At 43.3% G+C, this 13053-nt stretch overlaps 1 protein-coding gene across 1 annotated transcript in view; it reads right to left on the reverse strand.

The window, feature by feature from the left end:
- Nucleotides 1-13053, reverse strand: part of LOC118012656 (aldehyde oxidase 2-like) — a 77475-nt gene that overhangs the window by 17337 nt on the left and 47085 nt on the right. The window contains 5 exon segments of the mRNA XM_035008347.1: nt 1204-1256; nt 2016-2090; nt 4221-4349; nt 6196-6291; nt 11088-11315. Coding sequence (XP_034864238.1) covers nt 1204-1256; nt 2016-2090; nt 4221-4349; nt 6196-6291; nt 11088-11315 — 581 coding nt within the window.

Below are 13053 nucleotides of genomic sequence, written 5' to 3' on the forward strand. Positions count from 1 at the left end.
CAATGCATTTTAGGCTGTCATGAACAATTCTTTTTTGACTACTTCTTTAAAATTTTTTTTTAAATTAAATTAAATTAATTTTTAATTGAGATATAATTGACATATAACATTATATTAGTTTTAGGTGTACAACATAACGATTTGATATTTGTATGTAAAATGACTATCACAATAAGTCTAGTTAACATAGTTACCATTACCACACATGGTTAAAAAAGTTTTTTTTTCATGAGATGAGGACTTTTAAGATCTACTCTTTGTGCTACAGTTAGGATGACAAAAAGAGAGAGAATCCAATAGACTGTTTTGGTCTGGGCCTCCCAGTGTGTCTGTATCCATGGTTTAGGGGTTGAGCTTTAGCTCTGTGGATTGAGAACCTTAACCGATTTTATCAGCATTCCCAAAGGGCCCCCCTAGACTGTGCTAACTGGGGAAGTGATGGTAATTCAGGGATGGTAAAAAAGGGCACGTAATTCAGTGCATTAATGTACAATGGAAGATGTACTGGGCTAGAGGGCTGATTTGCTCTCTTCTCGGGTAACTGAACTCAGAAATTTAGAGCTCATTAAGTACAGGGCACTGGGCTGGGCTGTTACCTTCCTCCTTCCTTCCTTCCTTCATAAAAAAATTGCTTTAGTGTTTTCTTTCTCTGTGCATGTGTGTGTTTAGTTTGGTGATTTGTTTCACTAGATCATAAAACTGATGTCATACACTTCCTGAACTCGACAACCAGTTCTCCTCTTTGTGCTTCATTCAGTGAACATGAATTGACTGAGGGCCTCCCACTGACAGAAACTGCACAAATGAGGATTGGTGATTATCCTACGCATCTCTTCCTGCCCAGAGAGGAGCTTCAAAACAGAAAGGTTTTATGGTAAAGGAAGGGAGCTTTGTAAAACTGAGTTGGAAGTTGTTTCTAATGATGCTATTTTTTTACTACTCAACAATGAATAGTAAATGATGATCAGATGTTCTAAGTCATATTAAAAAAATTTTTTTTACCCAATAAGGGTATTTTTATTATTTAGTATTTCTCTGGACATAGTTCAAAGGCTTACATAAAATCATATAATTTTAGGCTTAGAAGGGACCTCATTGATCACATAATAAAAACCTGTTTTACAAATAAGGGACCTAAGGCCCAGAGCAATTGGGTTACCTTATATTTTCTCAGCTAAGCCCAGACATTATTGTAATTTTTACCTGAAGTATCCAGTGGCCGAAAGACTGATTCTTTGTTCAAAAGCAGCTTCTATCTGCAGAATGGGCATATTTACTCAGAAGAAAATAGATACATTATCTGAGAGGTGAAAATGAAAATATTCCCTATATCAAAATTGACATCTGATAATTGTTGCTGGTGCTTTGTTACCAATAATGGAACTCATTTTAATATTTTTTTCCTCAGCTGGTACACTAACAATTTCCTTCTGATTGGGTTGAGATGTCTGAATTAAACAAATAAAATAGATTTCCTGCTGTACATCCATGATGTGGGGGCTGAGTTCACAAGGTATTTTTGGGGCTTCGTTTCTCAGTGTTAGAACTCTAGATAAGTGTGTGTGTGAGAGATAACTGTTCTAATGAGATAAGATAAAGGATGCTGTAAAGTTGGATTAGATGAGTCATTTCCTTTGAGACATGTTTAATAGCAGTTAGGCCTTTTGGTTTTCCTCCACCCCATTTAAAACAACAATTTTTTTTTTCTTATGGCTTAGGAAGACTAAGTCTCTTCCTCTTCTTATGTAAACGGAATGGGTAAGGCCTTCTAGGTGTTCTTCATACGTTTCCATTCCTCCTCTCAGTGATGCTGTTCCCTGGGCACTCTCTCACATACATGTACCTGGTATACAGCATGGAGAAGCTGTCTCAGCCTTTCATGATCCTGCCCTTTTGTAGAAGTCTGTTCTTAGAAAAACTTCTGTGTGTGGTGGGGCTGTATGCTGCTGTGATGCTCTCGGCCCTGCTTTGGAGTGTTTTCTCATTTGTCATCACAAACAGAGAGGAACACTTACCCAGTCTTCCCACGTACCTTCTGGATTTTTCTTAATGATGGGCTCAAGGCATTTCAGAAGGATCTGACAAGCGTTCTTGAAGGGGTAAAGAAATGAAGCCTCATTAGAGAAGAGCCCGGTGGTTGGGATTTGTGTGGAAGAAGAGTAATTGATAATTGGTTAGGTTGGTGAATGTTTCTGGAGTGCTTGATACTGATACATTGGGAACACAGAGACAATAACAACACAGTCCCTGACCTTGAGAGTATCAGTTACTGCAGGGTTTTTTTGTTTTGTTTTGTTTTGTTTTGTTTGTTTTTTGTTTTTTAAACCTCCCTGGTTCATTTCCTATGAAAAGACGGGCTCAGCTGAATTTCTACTTTCAGGTCTCCTTTCTATTTGTGCTCTTAATTCCTTCTCTTTTTCTACATTTTTAACTTACACCTTCTTTTGTATTTTCCAGCCATTAAAATCAAAGGAACAAAACATCTTATTTTCATTCTAATTTGTGCTTTCCAGTCTGCAACAATAACATGCCAATATTCCTGTAGGTCTGAAATATTATTCAAGTCTCTGTCCATCCTTCCATCTGTTTATCCATCCACCATCAAACTACTGTAACGAAGGCCTTGGTTTTGGGTGTGAAGTGAGAAGATAACTAAATTTGTCTTTATAATAATCTAGATCCGCAAGGTTTCTGATCCTTAACACAGAAACATAAAGCTCTAGAAGATGGGTTAATGCTTAGTTTGCGTTGACAACCCCCATACGCACTGAGCTATTCCTATCTTATGTTTGATCCTGCCCAAAACTGGGTCTCAAGAATTTGAAGTTTCCTACACATTTGTTCTGAGTGAAAAAGCCCCTAACAAGTGTCTCTGTGAAGATCAGATGGATTTAAAAGTGGTTCCTTTTGGTAGCATAAGTGCAGTGTTCTGAGAATATGCCTCTCCACAACATCCCAATGGAAAAGGTGGACAGGGGCGCCTGGGTGGCTCAGTCGTTAAGCGTCTGCCTTCGGCTCAGGTCGTGATCCCAGGGTCCTGGGATCGAGCCCCACATCGGGCTCCCTGCACCGCGGGGAAGCCTGCTTCTCCCTCTCCCACTCCCCCTGCTTGTGTTCCCTCTCTCGCTATGTCTCTGTCAAAGAAATAAATAAAATCTTTAAAAAAAAAAAGAAAAAAAAAGGAAAAGGTGGACATTTTATAACAGAAACATGACATCACTTCAAAAGTACTTGCGATCAGGGGCACCTTGGTGGCTCAGTTATTAAGCGTCTGCCTTCGGCTCAGGTCATGGTCCCAGGGTCCTGGGATTGAGCCCCGCATCGGGCTCCCTGCTCAGCAGGAAACCTGCTTCTGCCTCTCTCACTCCCCCTACTTGTGTTCCCTCTCTGGCTGTCTCTCTCTGTCAAAGAAATAAATAAAATCTTAAAAAAAAAAAGTACATGCGATCAGATCTGTGAATTAAGGAATATGGGAGTCATAGTCTATTCTGAAAAAGTGAAAATTTAGCAGTTTTTAAAAATATCAGAAAATAAATACAAAGGATAGGTATGAGCGCTGCGGTTGAATTGCACTGATGGAAACACTTTAATTGAACCAGATCCACTGAGCTGGTGTTCTGCCTGCAAGAACTTGTTTGTGTCAGAGACTTGCCCAGCCCTGCATTACTCGGTACCCAGATTTCTTCTTTGTTTCTCCCCGCGACAGACTGTTTATTCACCAAACTCCATTCTCCCCTTGTTCCATAGTAGCTGGGCCTATGGTGTACTCCTCCACATTTCCCCAACCTCCCTTGCACTTAGACATGGCCCGAGACTTGTTCTGCTGGTGGATGATTAGGAGAAGTGACTTGCATCACTTCCAGGTCTGACCTCCATGCTTCTTCCCTGATGATGATGCTCAGGGCAGGCTTGAAAGCCACATGTTGAAGGTGGAGGAATTGCCATTAATCTCAGGGTACTCCAATGACGAAAGCTCCCTCTGGACCATTACATGTGCAAGGAAGGGACTTTTGTCGTGTTTGAGGCACTGTATACTATGTGTCTGTGTGTCACCTCAGTTTAGCCTACTCAAACTAGTCCACTCTCCTGACATTTTGGTTATCCCGAGACTATGTTTACTGCCACAGATGACTTCTCTGAAGCCAACTGCTGTGTCTGTATCCAGCTAAGCAAACCAGCAATATGGAAAAAGTTCGGAAGGGAAAGACAGGGGACAGCACCTGCATGGCTCTGCCATTGACATCCGAACCAATGGAAGCGGCGGTAGCCATGGTGTTGGGCACCATGGCCATACTTTTTTCACAGATGTGCATAGAAGACATGGGTATTTTTAATTCACAACTGGCCACCTATGTGAAAAATAAATATTTTCAAGTCCGGCAAAGTTTTCTAGGAAGAGTTGAGTCATTTTTTTTTTAATTAAAAAATACTACCATTTTTATTACATCCATGAAATCCTTGAAAGCCTAAAATAATGTGTCTTTAAAAAATGAAAACCACTTCTTAGTAGAGCCTCACGCTGATTTTTAAAGTGTTTTCTTGGTAGGATTCCAAAATGGTTCTTCCATTCAAACTTAGTGTGTTTAGGATGTGAAGGATTTCCTTTGTTTCTGAGTTTTATTTGGTGGCATTGGCAGGAAGAGAGAGATCGGACTGACTGGTTCAAAGGTTGGTCTTAAATCTGTTGGCATGAGCATCCAATGAATTTCAAATGACCCTGAGGGCCTATCTTCTCTCTTGCCCTCATCCCACCTTATCTTTTGATTCTCCCCCTTGTCTTCTATTTGTTCCCTCCTGTTTATACTCTTCTAGCATTTGCTGTTCACTGTTTTCTTTTCTGTTCTTTTTCTTCCAGTCTCTCTAGCAGACACGTGGAAAGAAAGATATTTAATCACAAAGAATAAAAAAGAGAGAAAGAAAGGGAGGGAAGGAAGGAAGGAAGAGAAAAAGCATTATTTTGGTTTCTTTTGTCTTTTAGTTTTGGCAAGAACACTTTCTCCAGACGTCTACAGTTATGGACTTGTTCCCAAGTGCTAATCTAGAGAGTAATGCTGTTGTAAGATTAAGTTTCCCCAGCAAGAGGCAAAATGAAAAAAAAAAAAGGACAATTTTATTGGTTCTTGGTGATGAAGAGCCAAAGGGAATGTATTGGGTCCCCTACATGGGAAGGACAAGTGGAGACTATGTCACATATATATGCATCTAAGTCTTTCTGGTATTATCAGCGACCTCTCGCTGCCTCTCACGTTTGCTTTTCTTCCCACGATGGCTATGTTATTTCCAAGAACAGGCATGCTTCCTCGATGGCACAGGAAAATTGCCTCTGACATCCCCTGACTTAGAGCAGAGGAGCTCAGCAACCACAAGGACATGCTAGTTCTTCTCCGTCAGCATCTACGCATCAGTCCCAGGAAAGGATCTTGGTCCTGTGCCTTCCCCCTGGACCCATCCCTGCAGCCAGTGGGCTCAGGAGCCATGACCAGCTAGGCCTGACACCTGCGCCTCTATCTGTGGCAGGAGTTGGGGAAAGGAGGGAAATGGGGCTAAAAGGTACCAGAATTGAGGAGTCCTTTAGGACTCTATGGAATGTAGGGGGTGTATTCCAAAGGAGCTAAGGGGCTGGATAGTCCAAAGCTGTGGATGTGTACTATAATAATCTAATAAATTTGTCATAGTGAAATTTATTCAATTTAAAGGATTCTTCTTTTTTTTTCCTCTTGAGATATCTTCCTACTTCATGCATATGTATGTGTGTGTGTTAAAATATACTTTAAAAATTATAGCATGATAACAGTTGATGACTTACTTGTCCTTACTTGTCCAAAATGTATATTAGCAACCTAATGTTGTTGTCCAAACTTTAGAAATCATGCATACTGGTCTCAAAATAGAAAAGCTGAGAAACTCCTACTCTAGGTAAAGTCTGCGTGGGGCACCTACCACAGTGCTCCAGGGGCTCATTAGTGGTGTTTTCACTAACAACCACCTCCACCCATAAAGCCTGGCCATGCTCTAGGACTATTTGTACATACGTGGGGTTTCTGCTACCTCAGACATTCCATTTGATATGGAAGAAGTTTTTCAATCAAATAGTCAAGATCTTAGGGTTTGATCATCTCCCCTAAAATTAGTGCCAAATGTCAGGCATGTCAACAATGTATAGAGAGATCAACGACTTAATTTTATGTAGCTTACCTGCAGCATTTTGGTGTGAATACCTTGTCCCAGTTCGTTGCCTCCATGTGTGACCAGTACAGAGCCATCTGTGTAGATATGAACGAGAGCAGCTGCCTAGTAAAACAACCCAGAAGGCACCACTCAGTGCAAGTTTAGTGAGATTGAATATAAACAAATGAGGTAGTGAGACCCCCGTCAGAGGGTCAGAGAAGCAAGCTTTCCTGGTGGGATTCTGAAGTTTAGTTCTGTTCTGTGCAGAAGTCACCTGAAAAGAACATTCCTTTTAGGAATGTGGTTTTATTTATTTATTATTTTTTTTTATTTAAAAAATTTTTAAAGATTTTATTTTTTTATTTGAGAGAGAGAGAGCACATACATGAGCAAGCGTGAGTGGGGGAGGGAAGGGAGAGGGAGAGGGAAAGAATCTCAAGCAGACCCCACACTGAGCACGGAGACCGACATGGGGTTCGATCTCCCAATATGGGGCTCAATCTCACGACCCTGAGATCAGAACATGAGCTGAAACCAAGAGTTGGATGCTTAACTGACTGAGCCACCTAGGTGTCCCAGGAACCTGGTTTTAATAGGCGCCCCTTTGGATACTCAGGAGTTATGAGTATTGGTTCCAACTACTTGAAAGTTACTCCCCTTCTTAAAGTCTCTGGCTGACTGTTCAGCTAACTAATTAAACATTTGTTAAGTACTTGACACATGTTATGTTCCAATCTGCGCTCAGCTCTGGATATACACAGATGAACAAGATGTGGTTCTTCCTCAACATTTAGTAGCTCCCACTGTAATGGGGGGACAGGGTAGAGAGCAAGTCATAATGCAGAATGATTTGTGAGGCAATGGGCATGATATAAGGGGCCCTAGGGACCTGGGAGGACAGATCGAACTGCTTTTGAGAAGCTTGGGGAGGGGTTCCCCAAAGTGACAACTGAATGGAATCATAAAAGGGAAGAAGGGCTCACCACTGGGCAAGGTGGGCCCAAATCCCCCATTGTCTGTATGGGAAAGCCTAGCTCCTTTTTACAATATGAGGTCTTTTAGGATTTGGTCTAGTGTACTTTTCCAGTTCCATCGCTGTCTTTTCCTGCTTTGCCTTACTGCTGCTCCTTCCTGACCTGTGCTCACGCTTATGCTGTTCTCCCTTCCTGGCCTGCTCCCCAGCCGTCAGACCCACACCTATGATCTCCGTTCTGGGAAAGCTTCCCAAACACTTCTCATTCCCATCTGGGAAGGGTCAGTTACCTGCTTCTCTGCACTTCCTCTTACAGGGGTGAACTGGGCTGATTAGTGTCCCCTGCAAATTCCTGTCCACCTGGAACCTCAGAATGCAACCTTCTTTGGAAATAGAGTTTTTGTAGATAAAATTGTTAAGAGGAGGTCATAGTGGATTAGGGTGGGCTCTAAATTCAGTGACTGGTGTTCTTATATGAGACTGTGTGAAGACACACAACAAAGAAGGCCACGTGAAGATGGAGGCAGAAATTGGAGTGACATGGCCACAAGCCAAGGAATACTAGGAGACACCAGAAGCTGGAAGAGACAAGGAAGTGTTCTCCTCTGGGGGCTTCTGAGGAGCATTACCCTGCTGACACCTTGATTTTGAACTCCAAGCCTCCAGAACTGGGAGAGCATAAATTTGTTGTAAGCCACCCAGTTTGTGGTACTTTCTTATGTGCAGCCACAGGAAATGAATACAGGGAGTGACCAGCTCTTCTGTGAGAGTCTCAGGGAGGAAGGGCACTTGGTCTCGTTCAGTTTTGTGTCCTGTAGAGAACTTAGAGCAAGTCTGAATCACAGAAACACTAAATAAATGTTGAATTGGACAAATGGAAATGTGTTATTTTTCATTCCAGGAGGAGGAGGGAAAAAGGGGGAGGAATTAGGATTTCAGTCTATTCTGTCTCAGAATGGCTTAGAGGAGCTTTGGGGCACCCAGGCTTATAGATGTTAATAATAGTATTTATCATCGTGGGCCTTTTGACTCCCTCTGACAGTGCTCCCCATGCCTAGTTTGGAGAGTAGGTGTTCCAGCTTTGTGAGTCATCAGCTGCCCTGAAATAACACATTTCAACTCTTAGCCTGGTGATTCTTGGATGCATCAATTTGGAACTCTGTGAAGAAGCTGGAGGCCTTTCAAATAGAGCTTTAAAGTCGTTGCTTGATTTAAGGATGTGTGTGTGTGTGTGTGTGTGTGTGTGTGTGGCGAGGTAAGGAAGTTGGCTCACATGGATGATGGCAGAGAGTAGACTGTGGTTTATGTGAGGGGCAGCCATCCAGGTGAGGGGAAGTGTTGTATAATAAAAAAAATAGGGGCGCCTGGGTGGCTCAGTTGGTTAAGTGACTGCCTTCGGCTCAGGTCATGATCCTGGAGTCCCTGGATCGAGTCCCGCATCGAGTCCCGCATCGGGCTCCCTGCTCGGCAGGGAGTCTGCTTCTCCCTCTGACCCTCCCCCCTCTCATGCTCTCTCTATCTCATTCTCTCTCAAATGAATAAATAAAATCTTAAAAAAAAAAAAATAAATAAATAAATAAAAAATAAAAAAAATAAATATATGTTCTTTGTCCCTGATTTTTGGCACAGAGGTCCAAAAATCCTGGGAATTTACTGTCTTTTGTCTGCTACTCAGATCATTCTTGGGAGAAGCCTAGACAGCTTCTAGGGGATGGGAATTGTTGCCAGAAAAACCAAACACAAGGTTAGAGGGTTCCAGCTTTCAGCCCCACCCTCTGAACTTCAGGGAGGGGAGAGGGACTAGAGATTGAGTTCAGTCACCAATGGCCAATGATTTAATCAACTGTGACTATGTAATGAAACTTTCATAAAACCCATGAACAACTGGGTTCTGGGAGCTTCTGGGTTGGTGACCACAGCCACAAGCTGGAGGGGAAGGGCATGAAAGCCCCATTTGCCTCTCACAGAACTTGCCCCATGCATGTCTACCATGTGGCTATTCTTGGGTGGTATCCTTTATAACAAACTGGTCATAATAGTAAGTAGAGTGCTTTCCTGAGTTCTGCGAGTTGCTCTAGCAAATATCAAACCTAAGTGAGGTGGGTAGTGGAAACCCCTGAATTTGTAGTTGCTTGGACAGAAGTGTGAATAGCTTGGGCACCCTACTTTTGCTGGTATCGGAAATGAGGCAGTCTTGTGGGACTTAGCCCTTGATCTGTGCGGTCTGTGCTAACTCTGGGTAGTTAGTGTCAGAATTGAATTGAACTCTGTTGCACACTCAGTTGGTGTTGGAGGATTGGTGCAGAAAAAAACACAACATTTGGTGTCAGAGAAAAAAACCCACACAGGCAGATATCTAGAATAACTTATGCTCCAGCTGTTGAATTAGTCCAGGCCCGTAGGTGTAACGGTCAACCTGCCTGCACCTCTGCCCAGAACAGGCATGCTGGACCTGAACAGGAGTGTGACTCAGGAGACCGGGGAGTCTCATCCTACCTGCTGGAGGAGCCACAGCCCTGCGAGGTGTGTCTGAGATCTCCTGGGGAAGGGGTGTGGGCTGCCTTGGATAACTACACAGTGCTCCGGTAACCCTGCCAAGTGCTTTACATTTATTAGCTTGTTGAGTCCTCATCAATCCTAAGAGAAAGGATTATTATTCTCATTTTATAATTGAGGAAGCTGAGACTCGGAGAGGTTAAATAACTTGCTCAATATTACACAGCTAGTAAGTGGCAGGGCCAAGGATTTCTTAGGTCCACCTGACTCCAGTTGCTTAGGGTTTGGGGGCAACTGCTTTACTCCCTAAGAAGGATTTCCTTGGACAGGGCAGCTTCTGTGGTGTGAGCACGCGCATGTGTCTATTGGCTGCTGGTAGTTGGGTGTAAGTGGGAAAATGCTTTCAATGGTATACGCACAGGGAGATCTAATGTATTTTTATTTATTTGAGAGAGAGAGAATGAGAGAGAGAAAGCACATGAGAGGGGGGAGGGTCAGAGGGAGAAGCAGACTCCCCGCCGAGCAGGGAGCCCGATGCGGAACTCGATCCCGGGACTCCAGGATCATGACCTGAGCCGAAGGCAGTGGCTTAACCAACTGAGCCACCCAGGCGCCCCCGAGATCTAATGTATTTTTAGATTTAGATTTAGATCTAATGCACATAAGATTTTTCCAGTTGTGGAGTCTCTGCTTCTGGTGGACAATAATGGGGAGGCAATACCACTTCCCTGTTTTGTAAACAGCTTTCCCATATGGGACCCATTGGGATTGCTGGGAACACTTGTCTGTACCAGTCCTGTGTTATTTAATGGACTCATCTATTTGCACCTTTCCTCCTCCCTTCTGGATGTGGCCTCTGAGTGACTTGCCTCTTCCTTTTGCAATCTACCTGGAAGGATTTTTGGACCATGCACCCCTGTTTCCCCACTAGAATTGACACAGATTCCCGGGAGAGGTGGCTGGAAACAGCCAGCTTGTCAGGACAACATGCAGTGACCTCTCTGCCTAGACTTTGGGGCACTGAGGAGAGCTGAGGGGTCTGGGGCACAGACCGAGAGAGGCCCCACTCCCTGCCCAAGCCGTAATGCCTGGGCTCAGAGAGCTCAGCACCCCAGGCCTTGTGGGCTCTCATTCCCTTTGGCACAGGGATGATTTGGGGTGGGGTGGGGTGGGGTGGGGGTTGTGGTCACTGCTGCGTCCTGGCAGCCATGCTGGTAGCAGGCTTGCTGATGCCATTTTCTGACACCGAGACATTTTTTCTACTGCACTGTGTTGAACGAGCTTGTAGATGGGGATGCTGCTCAGGAGAGTTCTTACATTTCTCCCAGGTGCTGGGGGAGGGAGGGGCTTGGTGCCTGGGAAATGTGACCCTCTCCCAAAGTCAACGTGAGCTCACAGGGCAAGAAGTGCATCTGATGTGAGGGTTATTCACCACGTAGAAAAGCCTTACCTGATGATAGCTTGTTGCAGCAAAACCAATTGAAAACTTCATGGGGATGATTGCCATGCCCTTCTTCTTCCAGTAATTCTTCTTGTTAAACTCTTCCACTTGCATTCTCCTGTTGTGAAAGGAAGACTTGTCCAGACACTCATTCCAACATCTGATCAGGGTCTCAGGGCTGAACGCTTGTTTGTAGATGGTTTTATCAACTATTTTGTACATGTTTTTCTCCCTAATCTGAAATGGGTGAGAAGCTGAGTTGATAGTTTATGGTAAGACAGAAACTGACTGCAAAAGAGAGACTTGAAAAGCTTCCCCATTAAAACACAAACTTTGGTGGGGAGAAGACAGGGTGCTGCTTCTTTCTTTGAACAGCATGTGCTTTTGTAAAAATAATGGGAGTTAGGGGCGCCTGGGTGGCCCAGTCGGTTAAGCATCTGCCTTCAGCTCAGGTCATGATCCCAGAGTCCTGGGATCGAGTCCCATGGCAGCTCCCTGCTCAACGGTGAGCCTGCTTCTCCCTCCGCCTCTGTCCCTCCCCTGCCCTCCCCGATTGTGCTCTCTCTCTCTCAAATAAATAGATAAAATCTTTAAAAGAAAAAATAACGGTAGTTATTTCTCATCTCTTCTTTAATGTACCAATCAGGGTTTCTCCCTCCTCAAGTGGAGGATAGTGGTAGTAACTGGTCCCTGGAGGGCAGCAGGATGGAGAGGCTGAGGGAAGCAGATACTCCTTCTTTCCCACAAGGTTCAGAGGATGAGGAAGAGCTGGTAGATTGTATATAAAAGCAAGGGTTTATTGTCATAACTGAAGATTTGTTCTGATACAGAGGAATAGCATTGCAGCTAGTAACAAATAGCAGATCTACTCTAAGCCTTCTGATTGCCTCTGGAATGTGTGGTCAAATCTTTTTAAAAATGTATTTGAATATGGGGTGTTGTATGTCCTGAAAGCATGCAAGATTTGATAAAGAAGGAGAGCCCACTGAGATGTGCTCAGGAAGTCTTCATTCTCCCCATTTCGCTCTAGTAACATTAAATAATTATCATTATCAGCAGTAACATTGGAATAATACCATCCAGTTTATGGAAACAAATGTTTTAACAAGTGCTAGCTCATTTGATTCTTGCAGGAACCCTTTGTGGTGAGTCATATCATCCTTGTTTCATAGATAAGGAAACTGAACCACAAAGAGGTTGCCTCTCCTTGCTGGAGCCGCTCCATTTGCCTGGATTACCTTCCTATTATCTGTGCCTATTATTCTTCAAGGCCTATCTTAAGTGTCATCTTCTTCAGAAAGTTCTTGCTGACTCTCCTCCCTGCAAGCCAAAGTGATGTCTTTCTCCCTTGTACTCATAGAACACTTTATGTGACTTCTCTAGGATAACTATGTTCTTCCTGGTACCATATGTAGGTGTTCTCCTGTGTGTAGGAAGTACCCTGACAATCACAAACCTGCTGGTCCTCTCTGTTGAACTTGGGGGCCAAGGGGTTCAAAGGGCAATATATTAAGTGTGGCTTCTGGAGCAGAGAGACTATACTGGGGAAACAGGGAAGAGAAGTGTAAAAAGTAGGCTAGGGCCTAATTGAAATGTGTGAAGGCTAGAAAGCTGTTATTAATAATTATCTCAGTTGCCAGTGGCCTGCCTCTCTCTGGCCTAGCATCCTGTCTATACTGTGCACCTTCCAGGATACTGTGCAAAATAATATTTTTGGAGGGCATCTTTTGGCAGTATATCTCTCAAAAATTTCCAAGTATACTGGCAATTCCACTTCTATAAATTTATCCTTCAGATATATACAATAGGGCAAAAATACATCTATATTTTGGTCTATCTGTACCAAGATGTTTCTTGCAACATCATTTTAATAGCCCAAAATGGATAACAACATAAATGTGTATCATAGTGGAGTGGCTAAATAAATTATGGTAAGTCCGTATTACATAATGCTATTCAGTTATGAAAAAGAATG

This window comes from Mirounga leonina, unplaced genomic scaffold (genome assembly GCF_011800145.1).
Source record: "Mirounga leonina isolate KUSES-001 unplaced genomic scaffold, KU_Mleo_1.0 Mir_151, whole genome shotgun sequence".
NCBI classification, from domain to species: domain Eukaryota; kingdom Metazoa; phylum Chordata; class Mammalia; order Carnivora; family Phocidae; genus Mirounga; species Mirounga leonina.